This window comes from Orbicella faveolata, unplaced genomic scaffold (assembly GCF_042242905.1).
Source record: "Orbicella faveolata isolate gen_17 unplaced genomic scaffold, um_ofav_v1 contig_12, whole genome shotgun sequence".
NCBI classification, from domain to species: Eukaryota; Metazoa; Cnidaria; class Anthozoa; order Scleractinia; family Merulinidae; genus Orbicella; species Orbicella faveolata.
The window spans coordinates 29,966,088-29,987,542 of NW_028301539.1; the positions used below are offsets into that span (position 1 = coordinate 29,966,088).

General features: G+C 37.7%; 2 protein-coding genes across 3 annotated transcripts; both read right to left on the reverse strand.

Annotated features, from left to right (window-relative positions):
- Positions 1–1,146: 1,146 nt before the first annotated feature.
- Positions 1,147–12,022, reverse strand: LOC110060431 (pre-mRNA-processing factor 17-like). The gene is made up of 22 exons (XM_089283242.1): positions 11,792–12,022; positions 11,256–11,342; positions 10,811–10,871; positions 10,173–10,241; positions 10,031–10,082; positions 9,648–9,685; positions 9,035–9,127; positions 8,293–8,342; positions 8,099–8,192; positions 7,459–7,582; positions 7,093–7,183; positions 6,589–6,634; positions 6,066–6,167; positions 5,898–5,962; positions 5,399–5,449; positions 5,059–5,099; positions 4,844–4,936; positions 4,176–4,252; positions 3,709–3,809; positions 3,325–3,368; positions 3,107–3,175; positions 1,147–2,480 (listed from the first exon to the last, which is right to left on the reverse strand). Exons 1-22 carry the CDS (start codon positions 11,966–11,968, stop codon positions 2,372–2,374), a joined length of 1,734 nt encoding a protein of 577 aa, XP_089139368.1. The 5' UTR covers positions 11,969–12,022; the 3' UTR covers positions 1,147–2,371.
- An 825-nt stretch (positions 12,023–12,847) lies between these two features.
- LOC110060406 (uncharacterized) lies at positions 12,848–21,437 on the reverse strand. 2 transcript variants are annotated; one of them, XM_020767175.2, is made up of 11 exons: positions 21,284–21,437; positions 20,980–21,015; positions 20,779–20,814; positions 19,259–19,384; positions 18,385–18,492; positions 16,820–16,945; positions 16,222–16,266; positions 15,772–15,825; positions 15,130–15,174; positions 14,585–14,741; positions 12,848–14,288 (listed from the first exon to the last, which is right to left on the reverse strand). In XM_020767175.2, exons 1-10 carry the CDS (start codon positions 21,435–21,437, stop codon positions 14,611–14,613), a joined length of 861 nt encoding a protein of 286 aa, XP_020622834.2. In that variant the 3' UTR covers positions 12,848–14,288; positions 14,585–14,610. The 2 variants fall into 2 exon arrangements, with proteins under 2 accessions (XP_020622834.2, XP_089139375.1); XM_089283249.1 differs by lacking the exons at positions 18,385–18,492; positions 19,259–19,384.
- Between the last annotated feature and the right edge of the window lie 18 nt (positions 21,438–21,455).

The following is a 21,455-nucleotide window of genomic DNA, read 5'->3' on the forward strand; positions in this document are numbered from 1 at the left end:
ACGTGATGTATTCAAATTAAGATCCTGTAGATTCAAACGATATTGAAACACGGATTAATGGAACAGTCCTAAATGTGGCAGATATTCTACCTTGATGAACAAGGCGCGTTGCAATTATTGGCCATCATTAATTTGCAGTCAATATGGAGCCTGCAGATTATATTTGACGAGCGAAGTCATTTTTTGTGTGCGTGTGGTTAATCGAGCGCACCCAAAATGCCTTTATCTAAAACCTCATCGTTATTTTTTTGTTCCTAAATAAACGGTTGTTCGCGCTTTTTTCCAATTCGAGGTTGAATGTTTGTTTGTATCTAGAAATATGCATGAGCTTTTAAACCAGATAATCCTTCCATCCATTAAAATCCAACCAAATTGCAAATTATTACAAGTTCAGTTATCGACTGCTACACAGGATGCTGATTTCCTATTCCTCCTGTAAAGTTTCATTTTACTTTTACAGTAGCTGTTTTATATCAAATCTAAGTCTATCGCGGTTCGTTTGCGATCTAGTTGTTGACCAATTTCTAATACGTTTCTCTAATCAGTCAGCAATTATAATCAATAAAAAGCACGATCATATAAACTCAGTAATGCATTACTGAAAGAATTTCATTTTGCATTGAACCCCGCGTTATCATTTGTTTTCTTTTTTTGCGTGTTGCGACGTCGCCGAGAGGCCAACAGTATTCTACCAAGCAAAAGGTTTTGCAAAATTGAACCCATTCAAAAGGTATCTTGAAAAACAGCGGTTTTTCTGAGTAAACTAGAAACAGCATAAACCTGGCAGTACTAGAGAGAGAGCTCCGTCGATATTTTTCCAAGCCTAAACTATCACGGGTTTAGTCACAGAACTAAAGTAAAACGAGATTTTCTTACGATGTGCAATTTTAAGTAAGTCGTGCACAAAACATTACAGGAAGTTGAAGAAAATCATGTCGCACCTAAAGCAAATTTGCAGGGAAGCTTTCAGGCTAAATTAAGATCACCTTAGATAGTAACCTTGACCGATATTCTGTCTTACAAATGTACAAATGCAAAGATCATTTGATTGAATTTATTGAGTATATTGTCTGGTTTCAACTTTAGTAAATTTGAAGTCAAGCTGTTAAGTTTGGAACGGTCTAGCGACGAAAAAATATTAAGTAATTTCCACTGAGCTCTGGTCTCTTTAATGGTTTTTCAACTGCGATTAGCATATTTGATTTTCAACCTGTTAATGTGCCTACACGTTTTGTTCATAACAATATACTTTATAAGAATAACGAGCCTGAAATTTGCGACATTTTAAGAATATTTTAAGAATAAACCCGAGGCTGAGAGTTTGAAAAGAATACAATTTCGTGTATTGAAAATTTGTAAATACAATACAATTATATGTTTTTAACTAAACCGTATAAAAATCATTCCTTCCCTAAACGGCAAAATCGGCCCAAAAACAACAAAAACAGCACTAGTTGTATGTTCGATACTGCCAACACTTCTGCAAGAAGTTATGTGTGTCATATCAAGTTTTATTGCCTGCAGCCTGGCTCCAAAATTACTTCAACGCCATCAAAGTCATGAAAGGACTGATAATCTGACATTGTGTCAGCATAGTCCACCTTGTATTACCATAATCTAAGAAAATTCACAAGAATATTTTCAGCCTAAAATCGGCAGAAAAATAAGAATATTCAGCCTGGAACAGAAAAACACTATTCTTATAAAAAAATGAGTGTACCTTTATTAGTTGAATGGCGAGGCGCAAAATTAATAATTTCGAGCCTCAGCTGAAGCGCAGTTTCCAGTGACGGTTGAAAAACTGTATTACATAATTATTTCTTTCCTTACACTTATTTAAGTCTAAAACAACAAATATGTCACAATTTCCTACGAGCTTATACTCTACAAAATACGCAAGCTTCCCCCATAGTCTTATACTTAAAGAATTGTACATTAATTTTATAAACAACAGAAAATTGGTAAAAATAGGACACTGTGAAGTTATTTCACTGAGCTGAGTGTTCCATCAACCCCAAAATTCTGGAAACGTTTTTTAAAGATTTCAGGGAACCTCTTGAAGTGCTACAATTTTCCATTTGAGTGTTTCTCTCCCTTCTAGCTTCTCTGAGCGGTGAATTCCCACAGACTTAACGCAAAAGTCACTTGAAAGCAAGAACTTAAATCAATCAAGTGGGCATTCATTTTGATTTTGACTTGATATGCGAAGAACCATGCAGCCTGTAACTCCAATTTGATTGTTTCGTAGGTTGTAAACGAAGATTCAAAGGGCAAAAGTTCTTGTCGTTTATATTTTTCCATAAGTTTCCTTTTGCCCCAGGGTTCGCAAGCGCTCAAAGTGATCGCTTTGGCTCGAGGGAGCTGGTGTCACTCAGTCCCAGTACTTGATAAGTCCATCCCAGCCACAGGTCACCACCTTGGATGTTTCGTGAGGATGCCACAGGCAACTGATACATACTGCGTCATGCGCCTTGAACTTGCTGCGGGAGGACAAGCGAGTTATAACGTGAGTAGTTGATGCAGAAAGGGAGGAAAACGCCCGACACGTTTCGATTTTTTATCATGGTTAGATTAGCCTGCATAGAAATCTCGCCCTTCAAACACATGATGTTTCAAAATCATATAGTCACTAGCATTCCTTCACCAGCATTCCTTCACCATCTAGGAGATATTACGAGCCCCCAGTTGGCTTGATAGCTCAGTTGATAGCTCACCGGTATCTCAGAGGTCATGGGTTCGAATCCCGTCTAAGTCTAATTTTTTTCGGGTTTACTTTTGATACTGCTTTTTTGTCATACATACATAACTTCGACAATCTCCAATGTCTTAAATATATACTTCCCTCGCAATTCAAGTACGTTTTTATTTATGTTTCAAATTATCAGTTACCGTTACTAGCGCAGAAATCTCTATTTGTTTCGTTTAGTTTGCACAAAGAAGCTAAGCGAACTATAAGCGGCAGAGCTTCGACAAACAGACCACGCGAGCAAAGTTCGGTGTGAAAAAGAACAAATCACTCTCTTCTTTCGGGCAGAACAATACATGGCAAACACCGATAAAGAAAATCGTTCAGTAAAAAACGCCAAAGTAAAAACAGATATTTTACCTGTAGAGTTTTGTAGATTTCCAGTCCCAGATGCAAAGTTTGCCATCTGCATCGCCGGAAATAAGGTAACTAAAACAACAACACATGGTGAAAAGTGATTATAAAACTCACCATACGAAAATAAAATAATTAACATCACCGTAGTCGGCTCAAGATATACACTATCAGAAACATAAATATACACATTGAAGAAACTTGGATTTTGTTGGTGTCCTTACCTCCCATCCGGAGAGAAATTTAACTGGCAAGCATAGCCTGCCACCTACAGGAAAAAAAAACATTGAAATACGTCACAAAACGGTGCAAAGTAGATTGCAATCTAAGTACTAAGAAGCTATAAAGCGTTTTCACTCACGTGGCCAGCAGCCGTGCAAATTTACTGGGACGAAAGAAAGTGTTTTCCTAAGAAAAGTGTTCGACTACCAAGATTGGTTTGGGACACGAACATGGTCGCTGTTTCATTGTTTTGGGACAAAGTGACTTGTGAAAACACTATATACGACAACCTCGATCCCAGGCTCTCTCTCCTTTGCCTATCACAAGGGAAGCAAAGGAGAAATAGTCTGAGATAACTTAAATGACACTTATGCCTGGCGCCTTACCATGTGGCCCTTGAACGTTTTCTTTCGGTTTTGACGAAAACGGTTGAGGACCCCGAATATCATAATTTGATTGTCCATGGATTGACATGCCATCCACTTGTCTGAAGAGAAAACAAAAATGTTACTGAAAGTGAAGAATGATCATCGCAGTAAATTTTCCAATTAATTGGAAAGAAGAAGCAAATTGGAAAATTTACTGCGATGATCATTCTTCACTTTCATCTACAACCGCAGTTCAAATATGAATTATTTCATATATACTTCACAAAAATGTTACTGTTTACACTTTGTATTTACCTCACACTTGCACTTCAGGTACTGATCGGTTGAGAAAAGATTGGGTATGAGTAATGCAAGCTCTTTCCTTCCCATCATACCTCGTACTAACGGAACGCACACGTCCAATCCCTTCTCGGCCAAAATTCAGATAAATAACGACTGAATACACGCAGTTAGGAAGAACTTACTGTTAGGATGAAGAGCTACAGCGGGCATGGAGTGCATACTGGGTTCGGCGATATACTTGAAATCCACGGGTATGTCCCTAAAAAAGCAAACAACTAGATGAGTTATGGATGAATTGTTTTCCTCGAAAGAAACGGGACAAAAAGGTAACAAAACTGTGTCTGGAGGAATGGGGTGGGTTCTTAGAAGAATACAACGGTAAAAGGTGCAAGTTCAGTCGTACTACTGGAGAAATCTCGCCCTGGGTAACAAGTAACAAGTCCCTTCTACACCCCAAGAGAAAAATCGAACTTAACGTGTTGGCTGAGACATACTATCCATTACAGTTTCTCCTCAGTATCTGTAGCATTTGACACTAGTATCACTAGACTAAGACCAGGTTTACAATAGTGACATAACGACGTAATCGTTTACGTCGGTAATGTGAACATCGACATTAGGACAAGGAATAGATCCCTGTCTTTTCCTTTTGTCGTTATGTTTATGCTGTTATGTTGCTAGTATGCCATTATGTCCGGATGTTCACACTGCAAAGTGAAACATGACGACATAGCGTCATTCTTATGCTGTTATGTTCATGTTGTTAAGTCGCTAGTGTGAACTAGGCTTAAGCACAGTGTGTGAGAGAGAAAGACAGACTGTTTGCAGTGAATGATTTTAATGAACTCACCACTCCCACACTCTGATGCTTTTGTCATCTGAAGTGGTCACAAATCTTCTGTTTTGATCCACAAATGTTATCGTGTTCACTGCACCAAGATGCCTGAAACGGGATGGTATTTTCAACAGAAACTCACATCAGAGTTAGCTAAGATAGCTCTGTCACACCAGGTGCAAAGTTTCGTATCACAGTAAAACTTGTTATAGTTTTGGGTTATGCCTTACCTGTCATATTCCTGAACTATCTCGTTCGCTCTCGTGTCCCACTGAAATCACAGAAAACTTCAAATCACTCACAAGAATTCCCCGACCCGATAATTATATTCACAGAGGTTGCTACATGTCAAGCCTGACAGGCATCTGAGACTTGACCCAAACTCGAACTGTTATGTTCTGTTAGTTTGCTCCGGTTTATTTCCGTGTTGCTTACATTACGTTTTTTTCAGTTCAGAAAGCTATATCTCTGTCACGGGTTCTGTCAGTGGCTTGACTAACGTGTAGGAGGTTGGGCTACTGACCTAGTGTACAAATGGTGGCAATAAGGAAGGAAGTCTTTCAATCTTACCGTTAATATTTTCTTGTCTGATGTACCGCAAACAAACAGATGCTGCTTGTCCTTCAAAAAAAAGACAAAACAGAGCATGTTGACTTTGATACTAAAAAAAGGTTTCTATTCGAAAATGTGAACAAAGAACCGTTTAGAGTAACATTACGCGTCTCAGCAGAAGCTTCTAGGCTCACCAAATCAGATGCAAAATCAGAGCTTACCACAGGTTTAAGGTTTCCCGCACTCAACACAGCTTTCCCGCGCTTCGCACAGGTTACAAGATTTCAGTTTCGCTTAGGCTCGATTTCCGCTGCTCTCTCGTGTCTGGCGGAGGAGCGCGGGCTCCTTTCCCGAACAGCGACTGATAATTGAGCCTAAGTTCCGCTTGGCACAAAGTAAAACGTTGTTGTACTTCAAATTCTGATTCAGATTGGTCGTGGTCCGTGGCTATTGCTCTGACTTAAATGTAAACAGCTACTAGAAAACTACTTCAAGAAAACCTAACGCTTGTAATTACCTCATCTGGATTGAACTTGACACAATATGGAATTTTACGGTTGGTGAAACGACCAATGCATTCCCCTGGAAGACATAAGTCATTAAATTAATTCGGACGAATTCCAAGGAACGGAAAACAGACTTGTTAATTAATTTTACGGCACAAAAAGTTCTCGAAACAGCCAACCTGTTTCTGTGTCCCAAAGCTTGACATATCTGTCATAAGCAGCACTAAGGAACTGTGCTCCGGTGTTGTTAAAAGAGATGTCACGTACAGCTTTACTGTGACCTAGGATCATTAATCAAAAGAACACATACTTAAATTACTATCTATGAATTAAAGTTGTCACATACTCGTGACCTGGCTGATTAATAAACAATAGAGTACTTTTCCCGTGTTTACACAGCCTCATCTCAACACGAGAGGGGTTGGGGGAATTCGAGACCATTATACAAACCCGAAACGCGGTCAAGGGTTTACATAACTTTCGAGAATTCTCCCAGTCCCCCGAGTGTTTAGACGAGGCCATGTGAACACGAACTCTACTGCTTTTATAAAATGTTTCTCAAAAATACGCGCGAATCTAAAACGTCACGACCGTGTTTACATACTCTCAGCTAAACACACCTATCGACCAATCGGAGCATGTAGTAGCACAGTTATTTTATAAAATATTTTGAGAGCGTCTTGTACTGTATTGTACACATACCCATGAAAGTCCGAAGACACCGTCTTTTGCCATAAACTTCCCACAGCTGAAATAAAATTTAAAATAACATTACCATTATATGCATTACTTTGAATTTGTTAAATTCAAGAGCAACTAAAACAATTTTACGTGGAACTGTAAACAGACCAAGCCAAACTTAAGTGCAAAATAAGTTTACTGTAGACTGGAGCTATGCCATCAGAAAACTAAGAACGAAAAAAGTAGAGCTAATATATTTGACTTTTCCCAGCCTACGTATTGTCTCACTGTGAAGAATGAATGCGACAAGAGTCACGAGTGAAGCATGCGAAGCGATTGCACTGACTATGGGAATGGCAGGGAATGGTGTCATCTGCCCCACACACCCTTATGCTCCCATGGAGTTCTCTAGTAGTCAGTTTTATGCATTCAACAAGCATGTGAACAGTCCAGTACATGGCCTCTACTGGGCTACAATTGTAGGTATCTTTGGAACAAAAGATATCTCTTGACGTTCACATTTACCTTGATCTTACAGTCCATGCTACAAGACAACAACAGATGGGCTGATGTTGGAAAGAATCTGATTGATGAAACACCCTTTGTGTGGCCAGTCCTAACAAATGAAACAGCACAAGATTGTAAAGAATGTTTATTTATAACACAGCCTGAGTCAAGTTAGAAAAAATCCAGCACAGCCTATTTCAATTCTTCTAAAAAAAATAAAACAAATGAAAATTGCTCTCTGGCAATATAAAAACTTTAGTTTCCATTATGCCAAATAACCTTGGTTTAATGTAACTTTTAAACCTCAGAAAAAATAGTCAGGATCATAATGTGATTGGGTAAGAGCTATAAAATAAGACACTGACATACACATATTTTACTCACCAAGTGTGAATATGTTTCTTCGGCAAGTAACATCGTTCGGGTGGCTGGTCAGTGTCCAGTTTAATATCAATATCTTTTGGAATGTGAAGGTAAGATCGACCTTGGTAATCCGTTGAATCTTGAACTGGAAAAATAAACAGGAAAGGGGAAAAACTTGTATTAAAACTAATGAGATAGACAGCAAATACACAGAGATGAAAGGAATCTTCTCATTTTACTAAAATAATGTTCTTCATGTTTCAAAACAGTACATGTACAATGCATTGAGTCAAGGATTGTTTACCATTTACATGAAGAAACTGGTTCGTCAATGGTTTGCGCAAATGGTAAGCAAAATTGCCTGGTGGATTAGATTGGCCATTTATGATGTACTCAAAAAAACCTAATTTACCAAAAGAGACTAGAACGAGTGCAACCGGATCCTAATTCTAAGATGGCAGTGAAGAATAAATGATAAGCACTTTTTCCAGTCGGAAATTTTGGTTAGAAATTTTGGATTACCTTTCAAGACGTTCCATTCATTTTGAAAATTTGCCAGTCAGTCGAGCCATAAATTGGATTTAGTTACCATTTACATTCTGACCAAAATTTCCGGAATGTTTGGGTAAATGGTGGACTACCACAGTTCCTGCTCTCTTACCATGTAAAGTGGTCTTTTCTTCAACACTCTGTTCCTCTTTCTTACTTCTCTTTTGTTTTGTCATCTCAAACTCTTCCAGTTTAGCTGCTTGTTCCTTCAGAAGTAGATTCAAACAAAGTGCCAAGTCTAATCATTACTATTACATGATATATTTTACATTTAATGCAAACTATCAATTTTCCCGATCATCTTACCTCAGAAGGTTTAGCCACTTTTGCTTCATCGACATATGTTGCCCAAGGACCTAAAAGTAGACATTAGTAGCTTGGTTGAGCTACAGTAGATGCAAAGACAAAACATTCCATATGGCTTAAAACACACAATAGTATATATTTCAGAAGACAAAGCATCTACATGCTGAGAGATTGCCTGGGCAGTTCTTGCCTCTCTGACCGGCCAAATGTTTATTAAACCAACAGCAAGGGGTCTAAAAATTATCGCAGTTAATAAAAAATTGTAATAACAAATACATTAGCATAGCACAAGCCATCCTCCATTTCCAAACATACTTATTCACCAACTAATCAGGGGTTTCATTAACATTATTTTTCAACGGGAGGACAACTTGTTTTCACAGGCAGGCAAAACTATTTGAACTGAATTTCTTCATAAGAAAAACTTTCCTAAAGATGGTCAAACTAGGCAGGCAAAATCATCTTTACACCTGGTCAATTTGCTCAATGCCCAGCCCTAATGAAACCCCTGAACTACATGACTTTTTGTTTGTAATCTTAGCAACTTATGTGGACCGTTAGGGACATTTGAACCAAGCTGTATGGTCCTGCAAGTCTCCTGTAGCTCAGTCCTGGACTATCTGACCCATGCGAAAAGGCCACCAGTTTGACTCATGATGGGAGAGCAAAGAGTTTTTTCCAAGTAGATTGTGCCACTAACAGATATATATAGATTACATTTATGTTTCTCTACTGACTTCACCTTTGTATCCTTCAATATCTCCTGGGTCACCGGGTTTTTCTCGCTTCCTCTTGTCACCTGCTCTGGCTTCTGCTACTTCGAATATGGTCACACCTATGCCAAACACAATCAATTACTTTCTCCTTTCAATACCAATACATTTATAAAGAGACAGGAAAGGAGAATACAGCAAATCATCAGCTAAGGAATATTGCTTGATACACATTCATTGAACAGTCAGAAGTCAGAATAACATTTTAATATATAATCAACCACTGGGTATAAAACTGTTAATTTCTTCTCATCTAAAACAGAGACTTAAGGCTTGGGGTTAAGCATACATTGTAAAGTTTGATGCGAACAATCTCTAAACTTTTATCAGATTTTGGTACTTAACGTTTTTCACTTTTTATACTTAATCATCTGAAATTCAGAAAGTAGCTTTTCTGCATTTTTTTAAGATTTAGATGACATGCAAAAACTTCAGCTTGACTAAAAATTCACACATGTTTTTGCACAAAAATTACCCTTCTGTTCACTAGTGATTCACAAGTTGGCTAAACCACTGCACAAAAAAACAAGACAAAGTGAAAACGATTTTCTTTTCATCTAACCTCATTTAAATCATTAGTACCTTTCCTTTCCTCTGCTTTTTCTTTATCACCAACAAGCCTTTTTCCAACAAAAAAATATATATATTTACAAACCAAATAGAACACACCATTTTTTCAACACAACTGTTATTAAAATGAGCACATTGAACTCTCCAAAAGTAAATAGAACTCAACTCTCTTGTGTTCCTAAAATCTCATCTCTCGTATAGCTTAACAATGCACAAGGAACAAGTCTTAACATGTTCACAAAATTGTAGATGCTCAAAATATTTGTGACTTAGGTTTCAAGCATTATTGCATGCTTATTGAGCTGTAATGAACTCAACTGATCAATCATAGTGTGCACAGTTCCTTGAACATTTTACAATCACAATGTAATCACAGTGTAAGTATAAAATCAAACCTGTCACCACCAGGACTGTCTATCCCTTGAACACTGGGATCCAAAGCATAACCTGTTTGGACAAAAACAAAACAAAAGAAAAACATACTGATAAAGCAGTAATAAATTAAGAGAAAGTCTAAATTTCAAAATTTCTACATACCATAACTTGTAAAAGTTCTCCTTTGGGTTTCAAAAGTAAAGTCGCTCATATGAGCAGGCTCAACATACCCTGTAACCAAAATAAGTAATTACACAAATCAACATCCCATGTCTGCCAAGTGTATTAATTAGAAACAATAATTGCAAAACTTAATTCTGCCTTAAACCCACACATCCAGAAATGCCTTGCTAGACAGCCAAAGAGAAAAGTGTGTTCTCCCAGGTCACTTTCTTTCCCCTAAATTCTTTTGATTATATCAGGGACACATTCAGTGCGGGAGAGGGGGATGAATTGGGTGGCTAAGTGGCTGGGTGGCCAATTCTTAAATTGTAACATTTGGGGGGCATGCCTCACTGAATCTGCAATCCCAAGGTACCAGCAACTGCCCCCACCCTCCTCTTTTTGAAAAACCCTGGATCCACCCCTGCATCTCCTCAGGCTAATCATTATAATTATAACAAACAAATAGTTACACTATGAGCCCCTTTTCTCTTGTCTTCCAATTCAGGAATTAAAGAAAAACAACGGTTTTCTATGGGAAAAATATAACTGTTGTTTTTTCTCAATTTGTGAAGTTCATGTTAACATATTGTTACTTCTACGACAACAAGCCAAAACATGTTAAAATAATTTATTACCAGCTAGTGTATTTTTTGATGCTTTCTGTTGTTTTGTTTTAAAGGGATTTGATGGTCCAACCTGTTGATAAAACAGAAAAAGGTTCAAATGGTTAATAAAATATATTTTTTGATATTTTATTCAGGGTTCATGAGTTGTTAATAATATTAATAAATCAAAGCCTAGGCTTAGAAGGAAAGGATCTGTAATATACAATTGGCTATGTTGAAAAAGTATGCAATGTTATGATTGCCGACTTATTGTGATCATTCCATAGTACCAGTATAATATTATTATTTAGAAACTTCCAGAGTTGAATTTGAACATTCCTAATACTGTAGCTAAAATAGTCATTTTTTATAGTTTTTTAAACCATAAATTTGTGATATATTGGAGCTCAGGTGAGTCAGTGAGTGCATATTGGTGTATATGAGAAAAGTGGCAATCAATAAAGCATTTTTTAACCTCAGAAGAAAACATTTCCTCATATCTTGGATTATAAGTGACCTCCTTTGTTGTGGGATCAACCTGCCGAATGACACCAACATCCTCCTGTGAATCAAGAAAGCAATGGAAGTTGTAAGACAGTGACAGACTTGAAAAACTGTGCAAGGCTTAGAAGAACTAAACAAGATCTCACAAGTGCAAGCAACCTACAGCGCTAGAAGCTCCGCCATGGCACAAGGCTGTTGTTTTTTATTTCTTTAAGGCTCTCAAGTACCTAAAGCAGAGCTCTCAAAAATGATATTAATTGAAAAAACGAGGGTCAGAAACAGAAGAACTGGAGCTATTTCCCTCCTGGTGGGGGATTTTACGTTGAACATTGAAGCATATCACAAGATAACCCCAAGTGTAGTACAGAATTATAAATCGGATCACCCTAGCATTCCTACAAACCTTGATCATTGCCCATGCTTACACTTAAATTAAACAAAGAAAACTAGTTTAAAAAAATGAATAACTTAGCTGACACTCCACAAAAACACAACTGGAACACCAACCTTTGCAGTGACTGTTGGTGCACTTCTAAGCTGGATTTTGGACTGGAGTTGTGATATGGAAACTCCAGACTTGAGATGTGCCGTATGATCTGGTGTAACTTCTTCTTCTGGGCTTTCATTTCCTTCAGAATCGCTATCATTGCCATAAGCACTCGCAAGGGCCTCCATTGCCGCCATCTTGTTTTAAAATTGGCCAGGTCACCAAGCCAAACTTGCAGTGGGAATGGAAGAGGAGGACTGGAAATCCAAACGAAAGAAAACAGGACAAATGGAATTAAACACCCCGGCAGGGACTCCCATATGAAAAGGTCGAAGATGCTCGTCGGAAAAGTTGAACTAAACCCCTAAAGGAGACCAGTCGGGGCTTGGCTCGAGCTTTATTTGATCCCTAAAAGACACTCACTTGGAACGAAACAGGCTCGAGCGATTACCAGCCGCCGGACCCCAGCCACCGTAGACTACGAGTAGTCCCTCTTTCGCTTAGTTCGTTGTGCGAGACGCACAAAGAAAACCGCGAGAAAATACTGGCCTCTCGCCCACAGGAGTTGGCGTGGCCATTTTCTTCTCGCGGCTTTCTTTCGCGTCACACACGACGGAAAGAGGTACTCGTAGTCTACAGCCGCTGTTTAGGAAAGGAGCCCGCGCTAGTAGACCGGACTCGAGATTGCACCCTAAAAGATACTTTGACAGCTACAAATAGTGGCTTTTCGTCATGAACACCCTAAGAGAGACCAGAATCCCTGATTTATTCCCGTGAGACGAAGAGCATCCCGGTCTATGGATCCACAGCTACTTTGACAATGTTATGACGAAATTCATGATCAATAACAGGACAGACACATGAAAAACTGACGTTAATTTGTCAATTTGAAGTGCAACAGGTCCATGATCCTACGCGTACCCCGCTCCAACGGACGAAAGGCACCCAAGTACCGCCCTGACAGTCTACGCTGTGTTCATTCAGTAGCAGAAAATGCTTGCCTTGTCTTGCGCATGCAAGACCACGGCACAATAGTTTTATACTCAAGAAGATTTCCCAGACAGTGAACAAAACAATGAAGAAAATTGTTTGCTTTATTTATTTTACTAGGTTCCCCCCTCGATCTTAACGCAACAGTAAAATCCACCTTTCCTCTGGGATGAACTGATATATTCAGTCAGTTTTCACTGACTTGACGATAACAGCTTCAAGAAGCCAAAACGCTGGAAAAACGATATCCCTACATCGGTTAATACAAAATGTAGTATTAAAATATTTTCCAGGAAACTAGATGGCTTTATAATACCTTATAGAAAATACCCCCAAATTACTTTGTTACATCGATTAAAATCTAAAAGTACAAAATCAACGCTTGGACGATGTTTTCATGTTGAAATCTTGCCAACATCATTTTCCCAGTGAGAAAAGTCACTGTGGATTGAGTTATTTGATTATAGATATCTCCAATTCATTCCTACTTTATTTATTAATTGAAAATATTTATAGAGGATCTCCGTGGGGTTTGGTCAAAATTCGAACTATCAGCAGAGAAATGACGCGGTTTTTTTTAACTCTTTTAACTGATTGGCGAGATCTGTCAGATCTGAGATCTGCAAAATTTACTGTTAGCCGAGAATTGGGCTGAAGCTTTAACTGAAAGCTGGGAAACTAACCAACCCCCATTCAGACCCTCGTGGAACCTGTTTACACTACCCCAAAGGAATTTAAAAACCCAACAATCACCGATTTTGAATTTATGTTTGAAGAAAACGCGTTGAGGGAACTCACATGATTATCGTGACGTCATCGTTTTCGAAAAGCTCGGTTTTCAAAATGTTTTCCGTCCACACGAAAACACAAAGTCAGCGTTTTCAAATTCCTCGGGTTTGCAGAGCGTTTTCGAAAAGCTCAGTTTTCGTGACGGATTAAGTTTGGACGGTAGACCTAACCGTAGAAATAAAGCTGCGTTTTCATATTTCTCCGGCTTAGTGTGGACGCTGCCTTAAACACACTATTCGTTGCACTGCAACCCTTGACTCGCAAATATTTGAAGCATCGTCCAACACTGAATTTTGTATTTTTGTTCAAAAACGGTTAAATTATCAAACCTATAACAACTGTTTATTGAAAGTCTAGACTTGAAAAGTCATTTGAACTAAAAGAAATTGAAAATACACGTCTAACAATATATCATAATTTAAAACAGCGAATTTCAATCTAGAAACAAAATACAAGTTTCGTAAATAGAATGACGCTCCGAACTGACAAATCGTTCATTATAAAATAAAAAAAACACTATGACCCAAAATCACAGATTCTGGAATAATAAAAGCATACACTAAGGAAGAGTGTTAAGCAAATTTTTTCAAGCCTTCCGCTGAATATGAACCATTCCTATACTGTGGCTTTTGTCATTCAGTAGTAACAAGAGGAAACTTTGCGAAGATGAGAAGTTACAGTGATAATACTGTGTCTGTATTCAATATTCAAGTCATGAAGGTAAACAGGAAATTTGTCCTGCAAAAGAAAAACAGCAAAACAGAGGTCAACCTTCTACAGAGCTACTCAACATCTAGATTTTCCCCACTGGTTATGGAATATTTTTTACAACACTTCTTTGAAGATCTTATCATAATGAATGAATTTAAGTAATAAATAGACACCAAATGAGAAATTATGCTAATCCAACTTTAGAAGTTAATGATTAACTCTATTTCAAAAACACTAACTAGTGGTTGGTCAACCAATAGATAGCACTATCCAGCATTTAAAAGAACCAAGCCTAATTGGACTGAACAATAAAATTCACTTACAGAATGTTCTAAAGCTGATCATCATGTCATTGTCCTCCTGGTTGAACAGGTGGTACAGGCACTTCCCCAGGGGGTCCTGCTATTCCCTGTTCCCCCTGGGGGCCTGTTTCTCCTGGGGGTCCCCGTTCTCCCTGGGGTCCGGCAGGCCCTTGAGGTCCTAAAAATAAATTCTAAATTAGCAATAATTAATAACTTTGTTTTGAAAAAATTCTACTCAATAGCTAATTGTTAATGACCAACAAACATTTTGGCAATAAACTGTTGTCAGAGTGACCCTTTGGGCCGCGACAATTACAAGCTGCCGTTTGGGAAAGGAGCCTGCACTCCTTTCCTGAAGGAAAAAAAAAGTTTGAAGGGAGCAAAAAAAAATCTCTTCTGGGGGAAGAACATAAACCATACTCGAGAGAGCCATGGAAATTGAGCCTATCCCTTAGGTAATGCCAACAAACTTTTAAAAAGTATGTCTAATGGAAAGGAGGAGGTTGTGAATAACATAATTAAAGGGGAAGCTTTCTTGGGCAAGAATCAAGCATTGTTCTCGTTACCAGTCTCTCCATTTGCTCCATCCTGTCCTCTCTCGCCTGGAGGTCCTTAAATGAAATAAATTGAAAAGAAAAATAAAATAACAAGGATCAAATCTGGAAACACTGACAGTGAAATAATAGACAGTCTCACATCTCTGGACTTTAAGCCACAACCCCCTGGGGGTATTGGGCAGGAAGAAAAACACAGCCCAGTATAAAAGCATCACAACTTAAAAGTTCCTGTTTTGCTTAAGATACAGCAATAAAAGTAGGCACGCACTAGCACACATGTTACAGGGACATAAGGCGGTGGCTAGCTCCTTCGTGTGTATGCATAGGATACATTTTGTAGGGATGGTACAAGCTGGTGTACACAAAACAGATATTGGTTTATTACTATAATGTTGTAGCAAGGACAGTTTTGAAGAGCAGTGCACAAAATGCTACACTGAAAATTAAGGTCACTTTGTCCCCTGCATCATGACACAAAATTCAAGCCAGCTTAATTTCATGTAACATGCTGTGGGGACAAAAGTTTGTCCCTGCAACATAAAGTTTTGTAAAAATGAGCAAGTCACATAAGGGAAACTGTTGCTGTAAGATGTCCCTACTTCATGTAACATGTCCCCTAGTGTGTGCGAACCTAAATATTCAAGAACATACCTTGAGGTCCCTGTGGACCCTGGCTTCCCTGTGGTCCTTCTGGACCAGTTTCACCTGCGAAAAATACATCAGCACCCAATCAGAATTGTGCTTTTCTTTGGGATTTTTTTTCTATTATGTGTTCATGGCACTTTTACTAAACATTTTTGGTTGTGTAATTAATCTCTCATTACCCACAACAAAAAATAAAGTAAAGGTGCTACTGGAAAAAGCTGCTGCTGTCAAGGGAGAAAACTTCACTTCTGAAAGAAATTTGAAAATACTTTTGCCATGGAGTCTGTTTGTACTGCTAAATGAACTAGGTATTTTCTCTAAAACTGTTGGATTATATTTATGAAAATTCCAGAAACATTCAGTAGATTTTCTTGCAGATACGCCGTATTCCTGCTGTTACAATGTAGGTATTTATAAGGCACATGGCTTGTCAACAAGTTTTGACATAGTACTTACCCCTCTCCCCCTGGGGACCAGTTGGGCCAGCTAGGCCTGTCTGACCTGGTCAAAGAACATTATAAATTTACATCATTCAGCATTTAGCATTTCTGGCAGTACAAGCATTTGATTGCCTGGGTTGTCCCATTCAAAAAATTAGGCTGGGACAAGAAAATAATATGTACCAAGTAAAATGAAGTTAATTATTATTAATGAAAATATTAAGCTAAGAACCTTGTCACATTTCTGTTCAAACATTGTCTGATCAAAAATAAACGTACCAACCTATCCCACAGAAGACCTTGGCTAAGAAGTCTACATGATCCTTGAAGCTATTTTAGAAAAAACCTTTTTGTTTTAATCTTTTATTCAGTATTTTATCAAACATCAATTTAGGTAACATTTAGTAATTCGTTGTTACATTTTTAAAAAACAAAAGAAATTAATTATATCACATTTATTTAATATAAGGAGGTTTTAAAAAAAGAAATTTACATGTACCTTCAAGTTAACAATTTGTTAAGTGTTCCAGTTTAACATAATGAGAATTTATAAAATTTAATTTAATTTCAGATTTTTTACAAAAGACATGTTAGCACACATCATGATCAGGTACCTTTTTCACCCAGGTCCCCTTTGGGCCCTTTTTCACCCTGAGGGCCTTTTCCTCCAGTGGCTCCTGTTTCTCCTTTCTCACCTGGGAGCCCTTGAGGGCCTGTCTCACCATTTATGCCAGGTGCACCTAAAATCAAATCCCAAAATGTCCCAGGGGACATGTTAACCATCATCACATGATGACCTCTTGGTAGGGAACATCACTTCTTAATTCCATCTATGTGGATAGGTACAGATTTTCTGAGACTAGGCTAATGCTTATAAATTGCTGTCAAGGGTTACAAGGCAGCCATTACAATCATGTCCCATGGAGATTTCTGGATTTCTGGATGTTTGTGTAGCTGCCACAGTAACAAGGGCATATGGTATATGGTTTATTTTGCCATGTAGTCCATGCTTTTAGCCATTTTACAGTTGCCTGATCAGTGACCTGGCCTTTCAATGGCAGCGAGGCAGGAGTTGACCTTGTTTTGATACAGACCTTACTTTTGTTGTGTAAAACAAGTTGTTCCGATGCTAACTAGGTGCATTTACATGACAAAAGCAGCGAGGTCTGTATCAAAACAAGGTCAACTCCAGCCTTGCTGCCATCCAAAGGCCAGGTCACTGAGCAGACAACCGTAAATGGTCTATTGGTGAAGTATTCATCCAGGTAACGGAAGTCTTGGTGACATGTCAAGAGGAAGACAAGGTGCTTTAATGAGCCTATCAGCCCTGTTCCTGTCAGTAGCATTCTATGAGCTTATCGGCCCTGTTCTATAAAAAGAAAAAAAAAAAAACCACCAAGTGCTCTCCATAGTGTTCCACTTAGTACTCTTAGTAACAATTATTACTAGTATGCTTAGATTCATGGCAAATTTAGGATGTTTTGATGCTGGGTTTGTTTTGCATTTACAGCACACACTAGTGGGTGAATCTGAAATTAAAAGAGTGCTGGTTTGTTTGTGTCCTTGGAGATTTTTAATCTGAATTTAAAAACAAGAACATTGTATCTGAATACTGCAAAATCTACAATGTGTTCAAGTGTAAACAATCCTTAATGAATAATTTTATGTTTTCTGCCTCCCTTGGTAACCATTTGGGTATGAATGTACGGTCAGGAGAATGTCAAACCAGCAAAAGCATCTGGAACGAAAATTTATGGCTTCCACTCATTTGACTTTCACCTAATGTGACTACCTCCTCCTCCTGGGTCTCTAAGATTGGAATGTTCCTAGATTATTGATGTGTGTACTGTTATTTATTTATGTGTGTTACAGTTATCATACTTGATCATAAAGCACAGTTTTTCATCTTTGGCACCAAACAGACTAATCTGGTAACACTTTTTAACGTCTCAACCAGGCCTTAGTTTACATTTTTCAATTGATTCTTATCAATATTATTAGGGGATGTTAAGATTATTAAGTCAAAAAGTAAATCAACATATTGTTACATGTATTTTAAGGCTTACAAATTTAAGAGTCAATGATTCATATTAAAATTTCATTCTTTAAATATGTTAAATTCTTTATTTATATATTAGTTATTAATATTAAAATTTACATTTTTAAATGACAGAAGTACCTTGTAACCCATCAGCACCCGGTTCCCCATTTTTGCCTGGTTTCCCTGTGTCTCCTTTTATCCCAGGACTACCAGGCAGACCTCTTTCGCCATTTTTGCCAGGTATACCTAATATGGACGTGCAACAATATCCAGTACAACATTCATAAACAATTAACCATTTTTGAGCTTATTTCAACCAAACCTTCAGACTCCTTAGTGGTCATCAACGTGCAAGGAAAGTCTGTCTGATGAAATAGCTAGGACTAAGGATTTTTCTGTCACCATCAGTGGATTTTACTTAGGGCAAGAAACATTTTTGGTTTTTCACTTGAGATGCTATGGTAGACAATGAAGGGCAACTGAGAAAGGCCCTTTAGCTAAACTAAATTTTATGACTGAGCCAACTTGCCTGAGTGGCAACCTGAGAAATCTTTTTTCTTTGATCCCTGCTGGTCATCAAGGAAACTTAGAAAGACACTGGTCTAAATCTGTAATAGATTATTCCAGTGAATTTTTCAACTATTTGCTGCAGATACCAATAAATGCCTGATATAAGAGTGGCAGTTTTGATTTATATTTATCCGAACAGTGGCTTGGATATCTGTATCATGGTGGCAATATGATTTATCCATTGAAATGGATTCTGCTCCTGCTTTGAATTCTGCAATCTCAAATTTATCCTGATGATTGTCCCCTCCCCACCCCAACCTCATTCCCAGGGCCTCCCTTCTTCCTGCCAAAGAAGAGAGACCTTGGGAATGTGGTTGTCCCCACTCCTCGACTGTTTTCAACATGGTAACATATTGTTTTATTTATAAGCAGTATTAGGAACCTTTTTATGGTTTAGACATTGATTTTTAAAGTTTTACAAATTAGTTATTAGTGCAGTTACCTTGCTTCCCTTCATCCCCCTGGGGTCCTTTTATCCCCTGGGGGCCTTGTATCCCTGGGATTCCCTGGTCACCTTTCTCACCCGGATTTCCTTGAGGGCCCATTGGGCCTCCTTTCCCAGGTACACCTGCATAATGGTTCCACTGGATCATCAGTGTCAAGTTTTGCAATAATCTAACGTTTTAAACTCAGAATTAAGCAAAGTATAAGTCGATTTTAGTATTGTGTCGTAAATTGTAAGTTTTGTAACGTGAGTATTCTGTGATTGTGATGTAATATATACAGAATCCATGAAAAAAAAAAAAATTAATAATAATAATATCATTATAATAATAATAATAATAATAATAATAATTTAACATTTTACGTACAGTTGAACCCAGCTATTTCGAACTCTCAGGGGAAACGAAAAATAGTTTGAAATAGTGGTAGTTTGAAATAAGAGATAGAAAGTGACTGAAGGGCAAGTCCCGGAAGAGAGATGTTTTGAGTTCGAAATAACGGGGAATTCGAAATAAGGGATCCAACTGTATTCTTATTGGCTAATTTCATATTATTATGGGTTTAGCTCTGCAGAATACAGTACAGTTTAAATGGACTCTGGGAGGCATAGGTAAAGTGAGAAAATTAGTCAAATTAAAATTAGTATTTTACCATAATTATAATTTATAACAATATTTAATAATTTTAACTTGATCCTTTAAATAAAGAAAATATATCCATGATAATGAAAATATTTAAATTTAATGAAAAATATTTAAATTTTAGTTTAAAGTAAATTACAATAATTGAAAATATTGGGCAGTGAAAAGTGCTTTATGATGCTTCATTGAAACACCTCACTTAGTCAGTTCTGTAATATTAATTCATTTCGATCTACATGTAAGCCGTGCCAATATTTAGCCAAGTTTTACAAACATATATCATACATCATTATTCAAAAAAGCCTTATATCCTTGTAAATTAATATTCCACCTTGATTAGTTTCTGTGGCAATGTTTAGTCTATTTAAAATATAATAGTCATTTAATTAAACAGAACGCGTTCCACAGACGCAACGGCAGTGCCACGTCAACAGAAATTGGTGACAAAAAGAATTATTACGACGCTTACATGTGTAGTGTCTCTCAAGGCTTAGTCTAAAAATTATAATCGTGAATGCTGATAGATTTTAAAAAGAAACTAGGTAAAAACTATTTGCTGCATATTCTAATATCCAATTGTATCAAAAGGGTATCATATCATTTCGATTCATTTTCAGCGATGTCCTCGAACGTGACATGTCACGACATAAGCTTCGTCATATGGGCAGTCGATTGCGTCTAGTCCATTTCCAACCAACAAACTTAGATCAAATTATTACAGCCTTTTGCCTACTGACGAACGACGAACAAAAATGAAAACGTTACCATATATCCCGAAACAAAAAATTCGATATGGCTATGTCAACATTGTTAAAAGGAAAGAGCTCTTGTATATATCAACTGCACAAACAAAAGGAGAGAAATTGAAACTGCTCACCGGCTACTCCGGTGTCGCCTTGCGGACCGGCTGGACCTGAAATAAGTGAAACAAAAGAGTAAAACCAATTTCTTCGTTAATGCATTCAAGCACCTAAACCCTTATTAATGAATGCTAAGTAATCTTGGGTATCTTATTCAACTTAACGTCTGTGTATATTGGAGCTACCATTACAAGCAGTAAGCATGCATGACTTATTACCTCTTTCGCCTGTTTTTCCAGGAGGACCCTCGCATCCTAAGAAAACATAAAAACACATAAACAGTTATTTCAGAGAAGGTGGAATCAAGATATTTGGAGGTATGTTTGATCCGCACGTTTTCGATTAAAAAATGTACGCTTAGAGATTAATCACAGGATTTTTGACCTTTCCTGGCCATGAATTGAGCTAAGATCGATATATTTACTACGGGTATTGAAAGAGAATCTACAATTAAGTTAACTCGTCAAATTTCACACAGTTTAGAAGTACTCTAAGTATCTAAAACATCAATCAGAAATTTACCTTTTATCGGAATAAGTCCATAAAGCATGGCAAAGTTCATTGCCATAGATGAAGTGGCGATTAAAAATATGAGAAGCTGAAATACGGAGAATCCTCCAGCAGCGGGAGCCGTTCCTTTGGTTTGGACCTCCTTGATTCCTTTCCTCCCGGTCATAATGCGTCAGTATCACAA